At 35.9% G+C, this 26037-nt stretch overlaps 1 protein-coding gene across 1 annotated transcript; it reads left to right on the top strand.

Annotated features, from left to right (window-relative positions):
- Window positions 1-6487: 6487 nt before the first annotated feature.
- Window positions 6488-22180, top strand: LOC120634747 (transferrin-like). The gene is made up of 3 exons (XM_039905521.1): window positions 6488-6528; window positions 20803-21000; window positions 22027-22180. Exons 1-3 carry the CDS (start codon window positions 6488-6490, stop codon window positions 22178-22180), a joined length of 393 nt encoding a protein of 130 aa, XP_039761455.1.
- Window positions 22181-26037: the final 3857 nt, after the last annotated feature.

The raw sequence follows: 26037 nt of genomic DNA, 5'->3' as shown, positions 1-26037 counted from the left end.
TCATATGATATTATACTCATATTTACATTATTATTTCGTCGTCTTACAAAAAACTTCCCAAACCGAGAGCGAATTCCCTTGAGACGTTTTTACACAGCTTCTCAAAAGTTACTCCCAAGAGAAGGGTCCTCTCACAACACTCCATAACCTTTGTCCGTGGCATGTATTGTTCTGGACATAAGGTTTTTTTTTTATAACAAAAGCTTATACAATTTTTGTAGTACCTCCTCGGTTAGAGAAAAGCGGTCAGCCTTTTCATGGTTTTAGTTTCGGATTATCATATAGGTCACAGCGAATATTTAATCTGCATCCAAAAATTGCAGAGTCATATTTGAAATAAACCATTCGTTCTTTTTTTTAATTCTTCGCCATTTCATGGTCGATTCAGTTGCATTATTTTAGGGTAGTTCAAAAATTTCTAATTTTTTCGTTAGATAAATTTGTAAACTTAGTATTAGGTATTATAAATGCGAAAGTTTGGATAGATGTTTGTTACTCAGTCACGCCAGAAACACTAAATAAATAAATAAATATACTACTACAACGATACACACATCGCCATCTAGCCCCAAAGTAAGCGTAGCTCGTGTTATGAGAACTAAGATGACTGGTGAATAGTTTTATGGATAACATACATAAACACTTATAATATACAGATAAACACCCAGACACTGGAAAACATTCATGTTCATCACACAAACATTTACCAGTTGTGGGAATCGAACCCACAGCCGGACTCAGAAAGCAGGGTCGCTGCTCACTGCGCTAATCGGCCGTCTATGACAATTGGCAGATCTGGATTGATTAGTGAAATCTGAATATCGTCTGCGAAAGGTGCAGAAGTCATTTGTGGGATTGAGTATAAGCTTTTATAATATGATTCCTAAGGTAATTTTGGACCTACCAATGCATAAATTTAAAGAATGTGCTAAAACACATTTATTACAGCGAGGTTACTATACAATTGATGAATTTCTTAATGACAAGGTTGCTTGGAAGCATCCGTTTTCATCTCTCACAAGATAGAAATGAATGTTAAAATGTAAAATGTAATTTTTTGATGTTGGAAAAGAGCAACTGCTGAGTTTCTTGCCGGCTTCTTCTCGGTAGAATCTGCCTTCCGAACCGATTGTAGAGTCACTACAAACAGACAGACTTGACGTTTCAAAAGTGCTTATATTAGGCCTACTTGAAATAAATGAATTTTGAATTTTGAATTTTAAATTTTTTTGAATTTTGGATGATAATTGGCAGAAAGACGGAGTGTAGTTTAGAATTGCATATACGCTACTTTTATTACCGATAAAAGTAACGGTCACCTGTAAAAGAACCGTAATAATATGAGTTTTATTTTTTTTAAGATCACTAAGATTTTTACCCGACTGCGATTTCGCATCGCCATTACCAACTAAATTGTGAGAAATGAGCGTGCTATGCCCCCAACCATTGATTTCGGTTTGATTAATTTTATTCAGTGTTTGTGAATACTCTAAACTTAGATTATTCAAAACCAGAATAAAATAAAATCTTGTTTCTTTCTTTTCAGTTCTTCAATGAATTTGATAGAGATGTCAGATTTTCTAGACCTTCTGGCGCAGCGGTGAGTGCTGTAGTTTCACTTTTGATTCCCGCGGCAAAAGTAATTTGGGAATTCATAATTACTGAATTTTCTCTGGTCTGGTCTGGTGGGAGGCTACGGCCTTGGCTAGTTACCACCCTACCGACAAAGACGTACCGCAAGAAGCCGATTAGGTGCCATACCGCTAACAGGTTAGATGTGATTGCGGTATAAGGATAGGCATTGTATGAGTTATATTAAACCTACCCTAAAGATTTTTTAAACTAAGTACTCGAGACTTACTTCATTTTATATCCTCTGCATACCCTGTGCATACCCTCTATGCACTCCACTGCGGCCAAGGGCTAACTTGTAGTGGACTAAAAAAAAGTACCTCAATTGCATACATAATGAATGATCAAAAAATGTCTACATGATCTCTTTTTTATATTACACACAATTGTTTTATTTTACTTAATTATAAACAAAGAGATTCGCTAAAAGGAATAGCAGAAATTACATAGAATTTCTTACCACAAAGCGTTTTAAAATGGCTTCCTTGGAAGTTAATTCTGCATGACCCCGGGCAAGGTTGCAAATGGGTTTCATATTAAAATGTCTAAGGTGCTAATTCTGAATGCGGCAAAGAGTAAACATTCAAGGATATATAATATTTGTTATCTGTGAGAGATAGGACAAACCAGCAAGAATAATTAACATGTTAAGCAAAGTTGTAATTTGGCAATTGGCGTTGACATATTAAAACACTAATGAATTTTTTTTTAATATAAGGTCGTTACTATTGTTACTTCCGATCAAAAGTCTTAATTTAAGAAGTATATAGAAATAAAATAATAAAATATATACTTAACAATACACATCGCCATCTAGCCTCATAGTAAGCATCACTTGGGTTTTGGGTACTAAGATAACTTCTATATATAATTTGTTTATGAATAATATACATTAATACTTATATCGTTAGAATATTACGACAGTTATAAGTAAATTCACACCAATTTAAATAGCATGTGAATAATATCATCAGTTTCCATAGCGGAAAATGTTAAATGATCTGGATTTTGAAGAAATATATGTTTAAACGTTTACACAAACAATAACTTACATACCATACATATCTTTATTGTAGGCTCCTTATTGTACCATTGTAATATAAAAACAATCATTTAAATCAGTTTGAAGCATGTCTCCAGTGACGTAGTGAAAAATATATTAATTTAGGTTAGCTGATAATCCTCCGTCTATATAATTCGATTGGAAAACTATTTAATGCCCTCTCTATTGCCTATGTTAATATCCTTATAAAACATTCAACAGTATTGTTGTACACTTTGCGATGTTCTTTTGTATTTTTTAATCATTTAGGAGGATTTATTCTAGTACCTAAAACTAAGTGACGGCCGATTGGCGCAGTGAGCAGCGACCATGCTTTCTGAGTCCTAGGCCGTGGGTTCGATTCCCACAACTGGAAAATGTTTGTGTGATGAGCATGAATGTTTTTCAGTGTCTGGGTGCTTATATGTATATTCTAAGTATTTATATTCTAAGTATATATGTATGTTAGTCATAAAATTATTCATCAGTCATCTTAGTACCCATAACACAAGCTACGCTTACTTTGGGGCTAGATGGCGGTGTGTGAATTGTCGAAAAAAAAAAAAAATTACCAAGAAATAGGCTGGAAGAGCTATGCAGCTATAATTTAATAGCTGGACACGAGAGACTTCTGCGTGGTGCCACACGGTAGCAGTAGTACTACAACTGAGAGTTGTAGTAGTAGTACTACTACTGAGTAGTAGACCCACGCAAGATGGAAGAGTTAGATGGCCTTGGGATACATTGGCCATGCCTAGCCACAAAAAATATTTCCTGGAAGAAATGGAGGAAGGCCTTTGCCCGCATCTGAGATGATCTCTAAATATTATAAATAAATAATAAATAAATATAATACGACAGTACACTTTTCGCCATCTAGCCCCAAAGTAAAGCTTGTGTTATAGGTACTAAGATGACTGGTGAATATTTTTATGAATAATATAAGTAAATACTTATAACATACAGATAAACGCAAATACTGAAAAACATTTTCCAGTTGTGTGAAAGCAGGTTCGCTGTCCACTGCGCCAGTCGGCCGTCAAGTTATGCAGGTTGTATCATGCTGTGGAATTTAAAAGGTGCTGTCAGTTGAACTGTAACTCAATACTGCCTAACTATTTCAACGTTACGCCACATTTATCTATATCTTAATGTGGTTTGACACGTCCAATATTTTATGATTTAAAACTCCACTCTTTTAACCCCTATTGACGTATTACAGCCCATTATGGCCATCATATTCAACTTACAATGTAGCAAATTTTCCAGTTCACGTTAACCCGAAAATTCCGTCCCATCCAGCGTGAACTTCCCGGCGTTCGAAGATTTATGCGAATCCCTGAAATCATCTCGAGACCGCATCGCTATTTGTTACGCGACATCTGGTGTGAGCAGTTCACACCGGTTCAAACTGGTTCATACGTAGCACAAGAGCAAGTGACTAAAAAAATCACCTAAACTTCAATTTCTTAAGATGTGGCTACTTAAAAAAACGGATGGAAACAAAGGAAGCATAATCTTTTTATTTTCAAGTAACAAGGTGCGGCCGAAGCCAAGACCATATCCGAATCGCAATCACAAGCCATTTCAAGCCAGATCGAACTGTTTCAAGCGTTGTTGAAGTTCTAAACAGAACAGTGATCAACTATAGAAAATTGATGATAAAAATCATTTAATATCATTGAAAACAAAATCATTCGAATACAATTTAAAAAGCTATGTTAATTTTTAAACTCGCACAAACCAGCACAGTCACAAGGTTATCCTAAATGTTACAGCTAGTTTCCCTCGTATTTTATCTATAATAATAATAATAAAATTTTATTTCAGGCATAGCCCAAATACTGTGCACTTAACTGTTTTTATAAATAACATAAAATGAAGCACAAATTAAATTAACAATAATAATAATAATAATAATAATAAAAATAATTAAAATTAATAAAATACTAATAATTAAACACGAAACAAATATTAAAATAAATAAATAGTAACAAAAAAAACCACTATCCTATGTTAGACAACTTATATCCTAAACTATACCGGCCCAACAAACCAGGCTCTGGGTGTGGCCTATAGCCTATAGCCCGTGTGTGCACCATTCCAGCACCTCCAGAGGGGAGCACCTCCAGAGGGGGTATCTACACCTCCTATAGTAACACGTTAACGTTTTGTCATTTTGATAAGTTCTTATGGCTTACTTTATAAGACTCATTTTCGCTAATATATAACACGGGTCATCACTATGCCCGCGATGTATGTATCTACGCTTCGCCGTTTTAGGCGATCTGAGCAAGATGATATTGCTGCCCTCTCTAATTAAGGAGAACTATCCCGCGCCGCGACAATCTTTTAGGGTGCTAGTACTGTGAGTCTGATTCGCCCTGAAGAAAGACCACCCCCGAGAACGAGTTAATAAGCTAATTCGTAAGTGTCTGTCGATTTACTTATAGTTTACTTATAGATAAATACTGGGTAATCTTTTTATTGCATATTGGATAGCAGGTGTTACTTTGCGGAAATCCATGATATGTTATGAAAATTAAGTTTAATTTGCTATACGCCGCGAAAATCAGGAGAGTCTGTGTGGTGTAATTTATAACTTTTTCAATCCTTATACTCCACACCAAACAGATCTTCGGCAATGTACCCATTTCGCTCTGAAACCGGAGCATCCTCAGGAGATGTTGATTTTACAATGAATAATTGTTAAGTGAAAAACACAGAAACACAGATTCTCCTGCTTTTTGCGGAGTATAGCAATTTAAGCTTAATTTTCATGATATATTTTTATTACGTTCGTCACAAATCCGCCATATTGAAATTTTTCTTCCGCAAACAAAACCCTGGAGGAGCTTTTGAGACGCCCCTCCACTAAATATTACCGATTGTTCTCTTATTTCACAGTTGTTGATGTCGCATACTTTAACATGCTTTAAAAATATATTTTTTGTTCACCAGCTCCTATACTACAAGGTACAATGGTACAAAATGGGGGTACTTGCGAACTTGTTATAACTGAAAATGGCTAGTAAGATCGTTTGTTTTTATCGCCTGTAGGATTTTCTCGGATAATTCCAATAAGAGGATTTCCTTCTATCGGTTTTATCATTTAAAGTAGAATATTAGCTATATAACATTTGAAATTCAAACAAAGGATAGTATCATAGTGATATAGGTTCATTCGTCATCATCATCATATCGAACTATTACAGGCTTTTTTTATTCCCTTACAAGATAGCCCTTGTTTGCAATCTCTCCTGGTGGTAAGTGATGATGCAGTCTAAGATGGTAGCGGGCTAACCGGTTAACGAGTATGGTAGTCATACCTCTAATCGGTTTCTAGGCGACATCGTACCGGAACGCTACGTCGCTTAGCGGCACGTTGGTAGGGTCGTAACTAGCCTCGGCAGAAGCCTCCCATGTAGGTATAACGTAAGATGTCATTCGTCATCATCCATAGGCTAACTACAGGGCACAGGTCTCCTCCTAAAATGAGAAAGGTTTAGGCCGTAGTCCACTACGCTAGCCCAGTCCGACTCCACACACCTTTGAGAACATTATGGAGAACTCTCAGGCATGCAGGTTTCCTCACGATGTTCTCCATCCCCGTTGAAGCAAGTGATATTTTAATTGCTTAAAACGCACATAACCCACAAAATTTGCAGGTGCCTGTTGAGATTCGAACTCGGCCCCCCGAAAGTAAAAGCCAAACTTTGTAGTAATAATTGTCGGACTAAGAAGATGGCCCACCTAATGGTTAGTCACCATGGCTTTAAAGCATAGCAACACTTTGCAGGGCATGCAAGATACATGTCCTGCAACAAGCAGCCCTATGTCGATCAACTCGACGGGTAAGTGTTAAGCCTCATGTGTCTGTAATTACTCCAGCAATTACACCTTCAGACCGGAACATAGCATTATCCCAAAGTTCTAACCACTAAGCCATCGCTCCTTAAAATGTCATTACCATTCATTATTCTATGCCGTGTGGTAACGGCAGATCAGAGATGCTACTAAACAATTATTCATTGTAAAGTCAACATCTCCTGAGGATGCTCCGGTTTCGGAGCGAAACGTGCGTAGAGGGTACATTGCCGAGGATCTGTTTGGTGTAGAGTATACGGATTGAAGAAATTATAAACACGGCGGCTAATGGAATATAAGGGAGAAAGGACAGCAATCGATCATCGACAAATCGGTCCAGTGTGGTGATTATGGGCCCTCCCGTTGGGACAGGTCTTTAGTCCAGAGTTCGAAGTTTTTACTGGGTTCATCTAGAAAGGAATCATCCCCGTTTGTCTGTGGTCGCTCCACCTGTCAAAAAACTGTTAACCTTTCATAAAAAACTAGATGCATCGAGTAAGGAACCTCCTCTTTCATGGGTCGATTGACACTAATCGTTTAAGAGTAAATTACTTCCATATTTTTAACTGAAAGAAATCGGATAAAGCCCAAACAGCATATGCAAAATAAAAAAAAATCGGATACAACCCAAACATCACATGCAAAATAAAAAACAAAGTGACTCCTGTCACTTTATAAGGTAGCGTAGGTCCTATGCGCGTGTCGGTCTTTTATATTCAGTAGGGTTGTCATAAATAAGCACTTGGAAGGTTTGAATTAGTTTGTATGGTAAAACCAATATGTTTCTTTAGATTTTATATTTTACGTGGCATGCCCTCGGAATAGTAATGCAGTGTCTTGTCACACAGTCTCTCTGAAAATATCATCAATTGGCTATAAAATTTTATTGATGATTGATGATTCTTGACTTATTAATATCTCATGGCCCAGGTGTGTAACTCAGGTGAAATTGAAATTGAAATTGAAATTCTGTTCTCGCATAGGAGAGAACTTAGCGTTGATTAAGTAGTATCAGAGCTTTTTATGACAGAGCTTTTCCGGGGAATTACTACCGCAATTGTTTTGTTCTCAATGCCGCCAAAAAGCATTGCCGTGTCCACCTACTATTTATGTATTATTGCTATATGTAGTTTATGAAATGAAAATGTTGCACTATCCCGTTTCCATGATCGTTTATTTTGTTGTATTGTTCATTTAGGGTGGTCTGGAGATGATCGCTTAAAGCGATAAGACTGCCTTTGCGCATTTTTTTTTCTATTACTTGTTTACAATATTTATTATTTTTTTATCCCTTAATTGTGTGCCAAAAAATAATTTATCTATCTAACTGCGTATCTGGTTGACGGACACATGGCGGCGTTATGTAGGACGTGTTTCTTGCACCCGGAGTTTTGCTTTGTTATAGGCGATGGTTTTCCATTTATCATCAGGTAGACCAGATGGTCCATGAATCCTCACTATAAAAACAAAAGAAAAGTCAGAGCTTCTTCTCCTTTAACTTAAGAGCTAAGCTCTTGTCGGTGTAGCCTTCTCCAACCCTCTCTATCCATGGCCATATCTTTTACCTCTTTATAAGTCTCTACCTCATTCTTACGTTTTATTTGACCCACAAAAGCCAGTCTCGGATGTCCTCGTCCCCTCTTTCCGTCTACTTTTACCTCAATTATATTTGTGATAAATGTCAATGTCAAAGTTAAATATTTCTTTATTCAAATAGGCACATATATGGCACTTTTGATGCGTACATAACGTGTAAAATATAACATATCAGTGAGTTGATGGCGATAACTAAATTCGTCAACTTAAAATTGAATCGTAGCTTCAATTTTATTTTAGGGTTCCAAACGCGCCCTGGTCTAAGAAGAAGCCAACAACAAACTTAGCCAGTTGTTTTTTTTTATCACCATCTCACATTGACACTTGAACGTATTAAAAAAGGAACCTGGTTAGAGCATTAATTTACACCCAGCCATTTTTATCGTTGACGTATTCCTTAATACTATAATAGGACTTTTCTATAAGCGTACGTTTAACAAAAACTTTGATCTTCTTCAGAGACATCTCCAAGATATCAACTGGTAGTTTATTATAAAATTGTCTTAATAGGTGGCCAATCATTTTCCCCCTTCTGATTTCTATAGTTCTGATTATATTTCTCTTTTCACCGACTCTAGTTAGTACTTCCAATTTTCTCAGTCCAACTTATTGCCAGAGCTTACTTAAGCAAAAATAAAACCACCCTACCAGACATCGGACTCTAGAGATCATAAAAAAGAAGGTCAAATCTCTTTTTTGCTCTAGAGATTGATTTTATCAACAAGTTGAACTGCTTTTTTTAAAAGTCAATTGAAAAAAGTTGGCATAAAAGTGCTCCAGCCTAGAGATTTGAGCAGCTGGACTCTGTTTTGGTCTCAAAGAAGCAGTGTGTAGACCTAGTTCGTCGCAAGATAGATGAGAAGTTACTTTAATTATATTTTCTGAGGAGGAGTAAAATTGTTATGAAACTCATAAACAGTCAAAGCATGAAATTTGTTTCCCGCTTATCCATCATTCGGTGGTTGAAAAATTAGCCCACAGCAATATAACTCGTATTTTATCTGATTAAAGTTTTTCAAGTAAGCTAAGTACCTTCCCGTTTAAGATATTAACTAATGCGCTTTTACTTATAAATCTTCTCTATACAGAGCTAAGGGAAGTCTTAATGTGGCTCCATTCATTGCTAACCCCGATCTGGTAACAGCGCATTTGAAATTTAAATCGCTCCCTCAGCTGAAATGCCAGCTGAATCGGTAGCATTGATTTCCAAGATCACATCGCTGCGATTGAATAGGAGCTTTATCTCTAATTGCGTTGAGCTCAAAATGGATTGGTCTATCGATCTGTCAGGCAATTGAGAAGCAGTTCTAACGACTTATTATTTTCAAGTCTCGCTGTTATCTTTAATGACTCTATTTTATGGGATCATGCGATCATTTTACCTCTTATAAATTAGTTTGTTTTGTGGAATAATGTGTTTATACAAAGATTTTAAGTTAGGTTACACAACTTTAGTCTCCAAAAAATGCAATATTCAAAATTCATTTATTTTAAGTAGACATAGTTTATAAGCACTTTTGAAACGTCAAGTCATTCTGTTTGTAGTTTCTCTACCACCGGTTCGGAAAGCAGATTCCACCGAGAAGAGCCAGCAAGAAACTCAGCAGATTGCTTTTTTTCAACATCATTTTACAATTTACAATGAAAAAATATATCCATATCCCTATCCCTATCCCTATCCCTTCCCTACTAATATTATAAATGTCAATGTAAGTTTGTTTGGTATGCTTTTACGCAAAAACTACTTAACCGATCCTCATGAAACTTTCTTTGTACACATATTCTTGGAAGTGTTAGAAGTTATATATGGTTCTTTTTATCCCGACATTAAGCTTGGATTATTTTACACAATAACTCCGACAAATTATAACCGATTAAAATAATAATTTTTGTTCTGTAATGGTTATAATATGTGTTTGATTTTGCCCAAACTGTGGTTGGAGATAGAGGATAGAACTCCTCAGCGACCAGCATTTAAGCGATACTGAATACTTTATTTTTTTTAGATCTACAACAAAATTTAATGCCACATCAAAAACAAAATCTAACGCAGACGAAGTCGCGGACAACAGCTACTTGCAGATAAAAGAATGGTAAAAGATAGTGATGTTTTTAAGAATTTTATAATTGCATTTTTGATGATAATGACATTGTAGGTACCTCTTGTTTTATTGCATTGCAAAATATCCTTTTACAAAAGCCGTGAAACTGAAATACCTAATACAAACGTTCTGGATAAAGCAACCGTTAAATTAAACCTTTATCACCCCCGTCAGAGTGACCCGACGCAATTACAGAGTGACCCATTATAATTAATTGCGGAGTAACACACGTAACGTTTCATTCGCAAATTGGAGCGATGCCACGCTAATTGCTGACCAGTTTTGATATTATGACTTTTGATTATATTTCACCTAAAGCATTTATACAAATGTTGCTCTTTTATAATTTAGATAGTGTTTTTACCTACATTTGCAGAAAATATCAATTTTATAAATTTTAAATGAATATAAATATTTACGGAACAAACATAGTTTGAACCTGTGTCTCTCTGGAAATCGCGACTTGAGCGCTCTGACCACCAAGCTACGGCTCTCAAACTGCCGATGTCGATATTTGTATATGCATTTATATCAGTCGTATAGCGACTGTAGCGCCATCTAGTAGGAAACAACGTAGTTTGGATCTACTTTTCAAAGGCAGTTGCTCTTTTGTTTAATTTACTTTTCTCAAATGGTCCTTTTACTAAAGCCGTTGGATTGCAATTTTTTTATTTTTTTTTAATGTTAATAGACGAGCGCTTGACTGCAATCACGCTTGATGGTAGGTGATGATGCAGCTTAAGGTGGAGCGCGATTGCCTAGAAGATGCCTATTCACTCTTGATTTGAAGGTACTCATATTGTAGGTACCTGATACTGGGGAAAATGGAAGCTGGAATTTCAGATCCTTGCGGTGCAAATCAGAAACGAAGATGCAAAGCGCTTCGTACTCGTCCGCGGTATATCAACCACGTTCTGGATAAAGTAACCGTTAATACAGCCTTTATCACTCCTGTCAGAGTGACCCGACGTAATTAAATAGTGACCCATTATAAATAATTGCGGAGTAACACACGTAACGTTTCATTTGCAAATTAGAGCGATGCCACGCTCATTGCTTGACCAGTTTTGATGTTTTGACCTTTAATCTTTTTCATCTAAACCTTTGAATAAATTTAAATGTTACTAACAGCAAAAGTTCAGGAAGGCTTAATGTAATGTTTATACAAATAACAAATATTTTTGAAGTTATACTTCTTTTGGCGCGTTAGGGAAAAATGGGGAGAGCGAATGTTTACGATGCTCGCAGTGGCGTGCACTTGATACATGCACAAAAGCACTGCATACCCTAAATCAATTTTGTATTACTCATAAAGGGGAAGGATTTTCCCAGTTTATGCCATTTTCCTTCTTTATGCATACCCTGGTCAAAAACCCTGTGCACGCCACTGGATGCTCGCGCTTTCAATAATTAAAACAATACCTTTTTTCTAGTTTTTGTGTCGTTTTTCTACAAACGTAGACTAACGCGAAAGATAAAATTTTTGAAATGATTTTTATCTTGTTACGCCAAAGAAGTATAACTTCTAACGCGTGTACATAAGTACACAAACGTTTTTTTTTATATGATCAACTAGCGTACCCAGCCCGCTTCAACGGGCTAGATTTTGCTTTATTTTATTTAAACAATAAACTTACATCATTAAATTTTTAATTTAAGACTCATAATATATTAAATAATTTATTTCTCTCCGTATTCATTCTCTTCTATTCTCTTCTCGAGCGGGTGAAGATCATTATCTACACCCATGTACACCCAACAATAGAATATCATCATAGTAAATAAAAGCTGTATTCGACAGTTTGACAGTTCAAAAATAGGAGTGCTCCGTCTCCAAACTTTTTATTACGGATTACTCGTCAGGTCAATCCGGAGATTCCCTGAAATTTTCATTGAAATCTTTCCAGCCGTTTCGGAGCCTATACGGAACATACCCACACACTTTCTCTTTTATACTTATAGAAGATATCCTATAACAGTCCACTGCTTTTTATTATTTATTTATTTATTCATAAGACACATCAGCAATTAATTCTAACTACATTCATAAAATAAATTAAATTATTTGCTATAATTACAAATTATGTCTAGTGCCATTACAATAAGCAATTATAGGTGTATACAGCATTATCGTTATTATCTCCTGTCCGGGTGGACTAAAGGCGTCTCCCGTAATCACCACGCTCGGCAGATGGTTTGGTGGTCGCAGTAGATGGTATTAAGACAGAGAACGCTGTTACCCCCTCTCTTTCAGAAAGAAATGGTTGTTCCCATTTTAGAAACTGACAACCCCGATTCATGTGGCAATACAAAAATGAAAGAGCAAATACGAGGGTTAAAGAAAAGTTTAGTTGTTATTTGTCCGTAAAAATAAATAGAAAATTTCTTTATTCATGTAGGCCTATCACAGGCGCTTATGAAGCGTTCATACATATATGCTTACACAGTTGTAAGGGGATGGTGATAATGGGAATGGTGATTCGTTCGCCAACCAAAACCTAGGTATACTACAATAATATGTGTTTTATTTCTACGTTATTTTTATTATGTATAGACTGAAGGTTTTGGCATGTCGCAAACACGTCTGTGAGCACACAGGGTCCCCCTGAAAACCAGCGCCGCAGCTCGCTGTGGCTTCTTGCTGAGGCGGAACCCTATTTGTCCACATGCTTTTTGTTAGATATATTTTTGTATACAATTGTAAGCGATTTTGTGTGCAAATATAAAATTTCAATTTCATTAATAAATAGCTTATGTAGCGGTCTCCACATTACCGAGCTAGATGGCGCCGTAATGATCCTGAATCGCGCTCACAAAGTGTTTACAAAAGTCGACCACATATACCTACAACTTCCAAAGATGATACTTATTAGTTCAGTAGGTTTAAGATAATTTTATTATTTTATATTAAAAGTAAGCCCATAACTGAAATCGCAGCTGATGTAGTCAAGGATGGTAGCGGGCTAATATGGTAGGGGTATAACAGTTATATTGAACCTTCATGGCATCGTATCGGAACGCTAAATCGCGCAGCGGTACATCTTTGTCGGTAGGCTGGTAACTGGCCACAGCCAAAGCCTACTATAGGGATAGGGATTATTATTTCTTATGTTTCTTTATTAAAAATAGAGGTAAAAGTTAGAGGTGCGTGCCGGTGTTTTAACTCCAAAGTTAAGCCGAAGTCCTAACCACTTATGCTGTACATCCAGTAGTTACTCAATTGTTATTATGCCAAATTTTCTGCGTTAATGCAGCAACCGTTCTGGCTAGAAGATAAAAGCTCAACATTTTAATATAAAGCCTCGCCGAGAATAATAAAAACACTGCGGAGTTTTGTCCAGGTGAAATTAGCGGTAAATTTTTAATGACACGACAAAATTGCAACTTAAATGGGTCACACTCGCATTGTGATGATAAAATTAAATTGCGATTGCGTGGAGCTTTCATCGCGGTCGAGTTTTAATAAGTGTTTCATTATTCTCCTTAAATAAAATTGTTAATGACAAATAATTTAAACGATGCAAAAAAAAAGCGAACGCTTAATTAATTATTTATTATGAAAATTGAGCTTAATTTGCTATACTCCGCGAAAAGCAGGAGAATCTGTATGGTGTAATTTATAATTTCTTCAATCCTTATACTCCACACCAAACAGATTTTCGTCAATGTACCCTCTACGCTTGTTTCGCTCTGAACCTGGAGCATCCTCAGGATATGTTGACTTTACATTTACATGAACAAAAATGGTTGTTGTCGGTAGAATCTGCTTTCCGAACCGGTGGTAGAGTCACTACAAACATACATACATGACGTTTCAAAAGTGCTTATAAAGTGGGCCTACTTGAAATAAATGAACTTTGATTTTTTTTTGAAAGCCAAGATCTGTTTGGTGTGGAGTATAAGGGTTGGAGAAATTATAAATAAAGGCGTGTGAAGTCTACCAATGCGCCCTTGTCACTCTTAGAGGAAACCCGTGCCCTCTAGTTGGCCTGTCATAGGTTGATGATTACAATGACTTTACGAGAATAGAGAATAACTTGTGATGCTATATATAAAAAGGGTATCTTAGAATGGATGTTAAAATTTTATTATCAACTAGCTGTTGCCCGCGACTTCGTCTGCGTTTTTTTTTAAATTATTCAGTATCGCTAAGCCTTAAATGAGTATAGTAGTATATAGATATATATATATATATATATATATATATATATATATACATATAACATGTGACTGTCAATTAATTAAAGACAAATAATTTGCAATAAATTAAAATTGCGACTATAATTAAAGATCTAAGCTATCCTATCTCTTAAGTTGGACCAGACTGCTGACGATGTGCCAATTTAATTTAAAATCGGTTAAGTAGTTTAGGAGTCCATCGCGGACAAACATCATGACAGGAGATTTATATATATTAAGATTTATTGCCAAATTTTCTGCGTTTACGTTCTAAATGTCCTGGCTAGGACATAAAAGCTTAAAATTTTATTATAGCTCCACGCCGGGGGACTCTAGAGTAATAAAAACACTGCGGAGTTTCGTCCAGGTGAAATTGGCGGTAAATTTTTAATGTCACGCCAAAATTGTTACTCAAATTTAGGTCACATATTCAATTTATATCTAGTTAAATTACTGTTAGATTTCACGTGTAGGTACATTAATTAATTTAACATTTATAAAATACATAAAAACGTATAATTATTCTGTAATTTTCCACAATACTTTTAAGTTATCGAAAATTATAGAAATATCGAATCTTGTAATTATTTAAATACCACCTGACTGAGGGGGGGTTCAAGCTGTCCTGATCCCCCCCTCGCTAGCGCGGGAGCCCCAACATTCGGTTGGGGTGGTTGGTCTAACGCCAACAAGAGAGACATGTTGTGGTGGTTTTTAGTTCGGGTTTAACCCCTTCAGAGGGGGGAGTCCCACATAACCTCCATCCTGCCCAAGGGTCGGAGGTAGCAATAAAGCTTTTCCACCACTCCAAAAAAAGACTTAAATATTTCAGTATGACGTACATTGAAAACTAGCCCATTGATCATCCAATCCTAAAGCCCAATCTGTGCACGACGGACATACGTAGATTCAAATTTAATGGATCTCCAATTTTGAACCATTCATTCATACGAGAAACCCTTTTATATTCGATTCGATAACCCTTTTATAACCCTGACGGTAAGTGGCATTGATTGATAAGAGTGCAGTCTAAAATGGGCATTCCAACTTAGAACCGATACACAGGGTTTTTGACCAGGGTATGCGTAAAGAAGGAAGATGCCATAAAATGGGAAAATCCTTTTATGAGTGATACAAACATTTTAAAGTAGGCAGAGCTTTTGTGCATTTGGGAAATGCACGCCACTGCTGACATTAGAGTAAAATTTTCCAGATTTCCCAATATTTTATAATTTTATATTCCATATTTATTATTAAAATTGAGCTTCATTTGCTATACTCCGCGAAAAGCAGGAGAATCTGTGTGGTGTAATTTATAATTTCTTCAATCCTTATACTCCACACCAAACAGATTTTCGTCAATGTACCCTCTACGCTTGTTTCGCTCTGAACCTGGAGCATCCTTAGGATATGTTGACTTTACATTTACATGAACAAAAATGGTTGTTGTCGGTAGAATCTGCTTTCCGAACCGGTGGTAGAGTCACTACAAACATACATACATGACGTTTCAAAAGTGCTTATAAAGTGGGCCTACTTGAAATAAATGAACTTTGGTTTTTTTTTTGAAAGCCAAGATCTGTTTGGTGTGGAGTATAAGGATTGAAGAAATTATAAATAACGGCGTGTGAAGTCTACCAATGCGCACTTGGCCAGCGGCCTACACCCTTGTCACTCTTAGAGGAAACCCGTGCCGAATAAAATTGCCCAAACAGATGGCCCACCTGATGGTAAATGGAATACAATGGCATATAAACGGAGCAACGTCACAGGGCACACAAAGATACACGTCCCACGACTTGCCGACCTGTATCCATCAACCTGAGTGCCTGTAATTACACCCTTCAGAACGGAACTCTGCTGCTTAGCGGCAGAAATAATAATAAGCGATGGCTCTCACTGGAACATGTCGCAATCCCGGCGAGCCACTCAGACATGTGCTATCGGGATGTCCCTAACACTGAGTCCTTGCACAGGTACAACCAAGCAGCCAAAATCCTTCACCAATACCTTGCTCTAAAGTACGGTCTCCTGGATCAGAAGCTGCCGTACTACAAGTCCGGGACCGGTCTATTTTTTTTTTTAATAATAATAAATAAATAAATATACTACGAAAAAACACACATCGCCACCTAGCCCCAAAGTAAGCGTAGCTTGTGTTATGGGTACTAAGATGACTGATGAATATTTTTTTATGAATATAATACACATAAATACTAATAATATACAGATTAACACCCAGACACTGAAAAACATTCATGTTCATCACACAAACATTTTCCAGTTGATGAAATTGAACCCACAGCCTTGGAGTCAGAAAGCAGGGTCGCTGCCCACTGCGCCACTCGGCCACCACTATTATTACCGACAGGACGATCCTGGCTAATAAGCCAGATAATGTGATAATGGACCGGGCATAGTCTAGGGTGTACTTGGTGGACACCACGATTCCGTATGCCTCGTGAGAGCTGAGACCGAGTAGTATCTTGATCTAGCTCACGAGGTTACCGCCATGTGGCACGTGGAGTCCACTGAAACCATCCCTATAGTTATATCTGCAAATGGTTTAATCCCAGTTAGCCTAGCACACCATCTAAGGCGACTGGGGTTCCGTGGCAGCTCGCTGGCAGCCAAGATGCAGAAAGTGGTGTTGCTGGACTCGGCTAGGATAGTCCGCCGATTTCTTAGCCTGTCCCCCTGACCCCCGGCCGTCTGGTCGCCCGTGCCGGGTGTAACACAAGCTACGCTTACTTTGGGACTAGATGGCGATGTGTGTATTATCGTAGTATATTTATTTATTATTATTTATTTAAAAAAATCATCAATCATTTATAGCTCATAACAGTCCACCGCTGGGATGAACCCCTCTCCCAACAGGTTTGCTCAGAACTACCACACTGGTTAGTGAACCCAGTGGATAATAGTAGGAGACGCTGCCGTCCGTACTCAGTTACATTTCCTTACGTGGCTCGTATAACACCGTTATGGTATGACCTGTCACAACAGTGGCGGGTGGACTAGGGTAGCCACCTTTTTTTATGCAATTAAAGTACATTCGTTATTATAGGTAAGAAAAAAATGTATATAGTGCAAAAATAAAGTTCGATTTATTTTTGTATATATCTAATTAGTATATCTACTAAATAATTGCACTGCATCTTTAGAGTCTACATTTAAATTAAAGTAAATTAAATTCATCTTTCTCAGTGAAACAAAATCATGCGAAACAAAGAATTTTCGTGTACTTTATGGTTTTCATAAAGTGTGGAGTACAATTATCTGAAATAACGAACAATACTTTTTTATAAAGTACGGATGGCAACCCTAGGGTGGACCCAATTATTTATTTATTTACCAACGCACCCCGTGAAGACATTACAGTTGCCCAATTCGTTTACCCGGGGCTATCAAAAGAATGTAACAACAAGTAATAATTACAAAAAAGTAAATTAAATTATAACATAAAAATAAGCTTTATAAAATTAAGAATTTAAAGAAAACAAAACATTCAAACATATAATTATTATCTTAGACTAGCTGTTGCCCGCTACTTCGTCTGCGTTTGATTTTGTTTTTTGATGTGGCATTCAATTTAGTTGTAGTTCTAAAAAAAATTAAGTATTCAGTATCGCTAAGCCTTAAATGAGGGGTTTGCTTCTGTCCGCTGAGGAGTTCTGTCCTCTATCTCCAACCACAGTTTTGGCAAAATTAAACACATATTGTTACCTCTATAGTACAAAAATAATTATTTAAATCGGTTATAATTTGTCGGAGTTATGGTGTAAAATCGTCAAACACTCCTCCCCTCTCCCTAAGGAACCGAGCTTAGGGTCGGGATAAAAATTATATCCTATATTACTTCTAACACTTCCAAGAATATGTGTACAATGTTTCATGAGGATCGGTTAAGTAGTTTTTGCGTGAAAGCGTAACAAACAAACTTACATTGACATTTATAATATTAGTAGGGATAGGGATTACCTACTCTTTAATAACATTTTAATTTGCTTTTGGAGCTGAAGCGGCGGGTAGTGAAATATGTCTGGTTCCGAATTACTATGAGTTAGGTCATTGTGCAAGCGTAGCGCACGAGTCAGTGGGGCGACCGTAGTCGATTTAGTTCTGCAGCATGGAAAAGCAAACAAATGACGACCACGCGAACTGGCATAGCCATCCGGCACACGCAAACCTATCGACCCTTATGGTTTTTGGGGCTCATAAAATAGTATTCCAAGCATTCCATCCACGGAATTAGCCCGCATTGAAAACCCTAAGGCAATTTCAGCGTGTGTTCTAGATGCATTAGCATTCACAAATCCCGCCACAGTGTCGCACTCATTTGCATATAATGTAGTTAATTGTCTACACGTCGCAACTCCAACCTAAATCTGTTATGGCGTGACGGCTTAAAAGCGTTGCGATGCAATTTCTCGTTTTAGAATTAGTGATTTAATCTTCTGTGTTAAAATAACTGCATTTCATCTGCAATGCTACTTATACAGGATAATTTTGAAACCACTGCGGATTTTTTTTTTCGGTAATAGAACATAGTGAGATGGTGATAACAAAAAGAACACCCGGCTAAGTTTATTGTGGGCTTCTTCTTAGACCAGGGCGCGTTTGGAACCCTTGTAGCTTGAGTTTTAAGTTTACGATTGTAGTTATCGCCATCACTACTCACTGCTATGTACACATTTTGTATATAATCAACGCATCAAAAGTATCATTAAGTAAAACATAAAAATAATATTTATATGTTAATAAATTTGGTTCATGTATGAAATATTAAAATATCCGCATTAAAAAAAAATGCTGTATATTTATGTATGTTTACGATTACGATACGAACAAAATAAGATTAAGTTTGGGTATTTGTAGTGTCCAGGCAGTTGTTTAAATTCAAATGCTTTAGCGGTAGCTAATTAATCTAAAAGCCCACTTGCACATACAACGAGCCAGAGACAAAACTCTATCAGAATTACTTGGAAGCCTTACATAAGCGTTCTGTGTGAAGCATCCGTTAAATTAGCCCTTTATCGCTCCCGTCAGTGACTCCGTCGCAATTACAAAATGACCACCGCAGAATTTAACAAACAAAACTTATCCAGTTCGAATTTCAAATATTTCATATCAATATTTGTATAACTGTACTGAAATTGCGATATTTATATGTGATTTAATAATTGTACTGGTGTACTGCTGTACAGTTATTATGAATAGCTTAATAAAAACACCGTCATCTCAATCCATGTACGTTAACAGTGTTACTAATGTATTTTTAAAGAAATTCCTAAGTTCATGACATAGGGATCAATGGAGCTTTATAATTCTAACAGAATGCAACCAACGCAACGCAACCCGTTCGAAATTCAAATAATTTGTCTTAGATTTATAAGTAATACAAACCCTGCATAACTGCTTCTATGTTGATTTTGGGACACTAAAATATACTTGATTTGTGTATTTGTAGTGACCAGGCAATTCCTTAAACGCATTTCACGATTGTTTAAACGAAAGCCATTTGTAGTGACCAGGCAATTCCTTAAATGCATATCACGATTGTTTAAACAAAAGCCATTAAAAGCCCACTTGCACACAGCACGAGCCAGGGACAAAACTCCGCCGGAATTACTTGAAAGCCTTACATAAGCGTTCTGTGTGAAGCGACCGTTAAATTTACCCTTTATCGCTCCCGCCAGTGACTCCGTCGCAATTACAGAATGACCACTTAAGTATATAATGTATTTAAGTATATAAAGTAAATAAGTAAATTATGTACCTAAGCAAATAATGTACTTAAGTATATAATGTATTCAAGTATATAATGTACTTAAGTATATAATGTACTTAAGTATATAAGTATTTAAGTATATAATGTACTTAAGTATATAATGTATTCAAGTATTAAATGTATTCAAGTATATAATGTATTTAAGTGTATAATGTATTTAAGTATATAATGTACTTAAGTATATAATTTACTAAAGTATATAAGTATTTAAGTATATAATGTACTTAAGTAAATAATGTACTTAAGTATATAACTTACTTAAGTAAATAATGTACTTAAGTAAATAATGAACTTAAGTATATAATGTATTTAAATAAATAATGCATTTCAGTATATAATGTACTAAAGTAAATAATACTCGCTAACCACAATTGCTTAGGATATGGTTAATGTTATTGTATATATGTATAACTAAGTTGTTAAAACTTCATTGGTTTATGTGATAATAAAAATACGGCATTACTTTTATGTGTAATAGTACCGTTTGTTTCCCTTGAAAAGCTAATAAATAAATAAAATATTGTTACGCCAAATAAGTATACTTCTAACGCGTGTACGAAGAGTAAACACACATTTTCTTTTTTTCTTTTCAGGCACATAACCCTTTGCACCACGTCTAATCTGGAGAGGAATAAGTGCGAATGGCTAAGCGAGGCTGGTGCGGTGTACGGAGTCAACCCCCCATTGCAGTGCATCGTGAGGAACAGCACTCGTGACTGCCTCCAGGCGGTGAGGGGACGAGAGTGCGACGTCGCTGTTGGGGACAGCGAGTGGCTGATGCCCAGCGCCAGGTGAGCAGAAAATTCTAATGCCCTTTTTCACTAAACAAAGGAATCGCCTAAATTAAATGCCCAATGATTGCGGCGAGGTCTACAAAAATACGTGTCAACAACTCTTAGGTGATAACTATTTGGGAAAAATGGAAGAATGGAACGAATTGGAAAAAAATTAAAAGTGTGTGTGTGTGTCACACACGGTAGAACACTGACCCTTCTGAAAAGTCCCTGATTAAAAACTTATTAAAAAAAAGCAACAGTCGCTTCATGTAAACTGTATATTTACGAGTATAAGTACATGTAATAAAGTAATGAGACATAGATACACCAAGTTTAGCTTCTGGTACATACAATCATTGTTTATAATATTATTTTCTGTTAGAACGACACTTTGCCTTTGAAAATCATCTAAGAAAAAAGAAACATAAATAAGAATATACACATTATAGATTGAGGTTATACAAGTGATTTATGAGTAGTAAGAAATAATAATGAAATTTACGGATTATGTATCAAATTTTTTTTATTCAATTTTGTATTAAAAATATTTGAAAATATTGAAGTACTTACTCTTTGGTACACCGGGCACAGTGTCATTCACGTTAGACCTATTATTTTAATTTTGTACATGTGATAATAACTTTTTTTGACGAGCACGAAATTCTCGGACACGTTCCGTAGAACTCTTTGCGGTTTTTTTCATTTTATTTTCTTTTTTTTGCGCTAGTATTTTTTTCTACTTTAGTTTTTGGCATAATTTTAAAATTAATTTATCAAGAAGATGAAAAAATTGTACTCCTAATAAAAAATCCATCAACAATCAACACATTTATACTAAAACTTTCTTATACACAAGCGCAAACGCATGCATTAAACACATGGAGTCCGAGAACGTCTAATGTTTCTATCTCATTCTCTCGCCGGCTGAATCCCATACAGTTATGTGTTTTATACTCTATGGATTTATTTTTTCGTTTCATCGAGTTTGAAATCACAACGATTATAAAGAAGTTTCACTTCAAAAATTAATATTTGTTCCAGGGACTTCGGCTTGGAACCTCTCCTCTACGAAACGACACCCATAGTCGAAAAAATGGACACAGTCGTAGCGTATGTCAGGAAAACTGACATGATAACAAAGATGGAGGAACTGGGGAGCGGGAAAAGGGAAACGGGCAGCCTTCCCGCAATATGACGGAATAGCCTGGCATACAGTCTTACAGTATTTGAGAGAAAAGGAGAAAATTACCTTCGCAGGCGCAATGACTGGCTACTTCAGTGATATATGCGCTCCCGGTGTTGAAGCAGTAAAAGGAGATGTCAGTCAAGCAAATATAGATACGTTTACAAATGGCTGTATCAAAAATGATGGAGTTGTGAGCGGGGAGGTAGCGGCTCTGCTTGTGGAGGGAAAAAGCGATGTTGCCTTCATAAGCATGAAAACTGTGAATTTGTACCAAAGTGAGTTATAATGGAGTTATTTTATTTATTTATTTATTAGGTTAACTTACAGACACTTACGCTAATACCACCAACATACTCATTTTATAATCGTGTCCCTATTTTTGGTTCATAATATCTAATAATAATAATAACAAAAGTTTTAACTAAACATCAATATATATAATATATATACTTATATATTATGTATAATATGTGTGTCGAATTAGAATTTATGAGTAAGTAGTTTATTATAATTATTTTTCATATATGTACATATATGTTTAACACTGAAATTGCTGCACCAACCCGTTTCTTCGTTTTTCCTAACGTCAAAGGTTGTCTGGAGATCGAGAAAGAGATCGCTTTAGTGATAAGACCGCCTTTGCACGCTCTATTTTAACACGCTTTTATTAGCTTCACCTGTATGTATGTTTGTATGTAACCGACCCCTTTGAGCTCGATTTTGTCCCACTTTGAACGGTCAGATTTCTTTCAAACTTTGTAGACATATCGAGGACCGATGACAATACACTAATCTGACAAGATTATTCCAATTTTCAATATAAAAAATAAGATTTTTTAGTTTTTTCGAACTATTAATTACAATTACTACAGCGCCATCTAGACCCAAATGTAAATAAAGCGTGTAAAAACCTATGGCGTTACCAACAGATGGCGTTCGCGTACCTAACAAATTCCACAGCAAACATTAAGCTACTAGATGGTAGAGGGCGTTAGCTGTTACTTTTTAATGGGCTGTTTTAGATAATAATTAGAACTTGCATTTCGAGAGACAACCTGATCGGGCACTCAGCAGCACCCGCGTAGGGACTGCTATGGTAGTTACGTCTTAATATAGATTCCTGAGCGGGTAATGGGGCTCTTACCGTACAAAATAATAATTTGGAAAATAATTACAGTTACTTAGAGTTATCACGGAATTGATAGTAGATTAGATCAAATAACAGTTTAAAATGAACCAAACTAAAAAGTAGAAAATAAATGATAGTTTAAAAAAAACTTAAAAACACGTTTTTTATAGAAAACCGAACTAAGAAATAGATATTCGATACTGATATAATATCATTATGGATATTGATATCGTTATCGATATTGGTATCGATCATATTTATTTATTTATTTAAACATCTTTATTGCGTAATAAAGGAGAAATTACAAATATAGTTAAACAAAAAATTAAAAGCAAAAGGCGACCTTATCACTAAAAGTGATCTCTGCCAGGTAACCTTACCGATAGTACACAACAAAACATGAGAGACGGGAAATCGCAATTAAAATAAACAATACATAAATTTACACACTTAAGTACATACTACTAATAACTAATATAATAAATAATTAAAAGAGATAAATAAAATAAGATATAAATAAATATATATATATATATATATATATATATTAACAAATATTTACATTTACTATAGATACATAAGTACACATATACGAACAACAAAATTATAATGACAAATAGTGATGTCTAACACGGCTTTTGAAAATAGCTAGGGATTTAGAGCGACGAATATCGTCAGGGAGTGCATTCCACAGCGTTGCAGCTTTTATTGTGAAGGATTCCGAGTAACTTTGCGACTTACATTTCATCATTCGGAGAATATTCTCCCTAGCAGAACGCTGAGATCCTTGAGACGGACACGGGCAAAGGAAATGAAAGCGTTGTTTAAGGTAGGGTGGTGTCCAAGGATGAAAAAGAGTAGAATACGGGATTGAAAGGACATGCAGATTACGACGATGCCTAATAGGAAGCCACTTCAATTTTTTGCGATACTCAGAGATGTGATCATATTTCCTAAGACCAAATATGAATCTTATGCATAAGTTTTGTAGTCGCTCCAGCTTATCCAGAAGGTCCTCAGTCAAGTCTAAATAACAGGCATCGGCATAATCTAAAATAGGAAGAAGAAGGGTATTGGCTAATAAAATCTTAGTCTTGATAGGCAAGAGATTTTTCCATCTTTTTAAGGACCCAAAGGCACTAAAAACTTTCTGGCTTACATGGGCTACTTGCGGCCTCCAAGATAAACTGCTGTCCATGAGAATGCCTAGGTTTTTCACAGTTTTGCTATAAGGCAGCAGAGACCCATCAAAAGTGACTTGCGGAGTACCAGAAAAATTCACTTTCGCAATTTGCCTAGAATTACCCAAAATAATTGACTGAGACTTGCTGGCATTAACCAATAACCCATGAGATCTGCTCCAGTCACAGATAGCACTAAGGTCAGCGTTGAGTCTATTTACAGCCTCAGGAATATCAGAAACCAGAGCAGACACATATATTTGAAAATCATCCGCATAAAGATGATAAGGTAAAGAAAGGAGATCAGTCATGGTATTAATGAAAATGGAGAATAGAAGAGGAGATAGTACACCACCCTGTGGAACACCAGCAAGGAGGCGGCAGTAAGAAGAGAATTTATCTTTGACTCTGATACATTGCGTACGATCATGTAAATAAGAATGGAACCATCTAACTACAGGTGAAGAAATATTAATGGAATCTAGTATGGCCAAGAGAATCTCAAAATCCACAGTGTTGAATGCATTGGAGAAATCAAGCAAAGCCAAAATGGTCACCTGCTTATTATCAATACCTAAACGAATATCGTCACAGACATTGGTTAAAGCCGTGACAGTGCTGTGCCCACGACGAAAGCCAGATTGAAAAGTGCTAAGGATATTATTTTTAGAAAGAAATAAAGATAATTGAGAATTAACAATACGTTCCAGGACTTTAGATAAGAACGGAAGAATAGAAATAGGTCGGAAATGAGAAAACAAAGACGGGTTAGAATTTTTAGGAATAGGTATGACCTCAGCTATACGCCAGGCACTAGGAAAGGAACTAGATGAGAGAGATAGATTAAATAAGTAGCACAGAACGTGTAAGATGTAATCTAAACTTAACAATATCATCTTACGGCTGATACCGTCATTTCCCAAAGCATCTGATTTAACTGCATTTATGTGCTTTATTATTTCGCCAGGACTGACCACGCTAAATTGGAACAATGGAAAATGAGGCTTTGAACGCGAGCTTATCGAAGCCAGAGTTTCAGTTTTGCGATCATAATATCATATTAATAACATATTATATCAGTATCGAATATCTTATCGATATCGATATTAAAATTGATATCTATATTAAAATCGATGTCAATATTGATATCGATATCGATATTGACATCGATAGTTATTATTTAAAATCGATGTCAGTATCGATATCTATATCAATCGATATCGATTTAATATCAATATCTAAATCGATATCGATAGTTATTATTTATATCGATATCAATATCGATATCAATATCGATATTATGATCGAAATCTAAATCGATATCAATAGTTATTATTTATATCGATATTGATATCGATATTGATATCGATATAAATAATAACTATCGATATCGATTTAGATATTGATATTAAATCGATATCGATTGATATAGATATCGATACTGACATCGATTTTAAATAATAACTATCGATGTCAATATCGATATCGATATCAATATTGACATCGATTTTAATATCGATATCGATATCTATATCAATCTATATCGATTTAATATC

The sequence above is a fragment of the Pararge aegeria genome, chromosome 25 (genome assembly GCF_905163445.1).
Source record: "Pararge aegeria chromosome 25, ilParAegt1.1, whole genome shotgun sequence".
NCBI classification, from domain to species: Eukaryota; Metazoa; Arthropoda; class Insecta; order Lepidoptera; family Nymphalidae; genus Pararge; species Pararge aegeria.
Note: the sequence above shows the minus strand (reverse complement) of the source record. Positions and strands in the feature narration are given on the sequence as shown.

Coding starts and splice junctions, on each gene's coding strand:
- LOC120634747 (XM_039905521.1), top strand. CDS start 6,488: ATGTCCTGCAACAAGCAGCCCTATGTCGATCAACTCGACGG. Junction 6,529..20,802: donor TATGTCGATCAACTCGACGG/GTAAGTGTTAAG, acceptor TTTTCTTTTCAG/GCACATAACCCTTTGCACCA. Junction 21,001..22,026: donor TGGCTGATGCCCAGCGCCAG/GTGAGCAGAAAA, acceptor TATTTGTTCCAG/GGACTTCGGCTTGGAACCTC.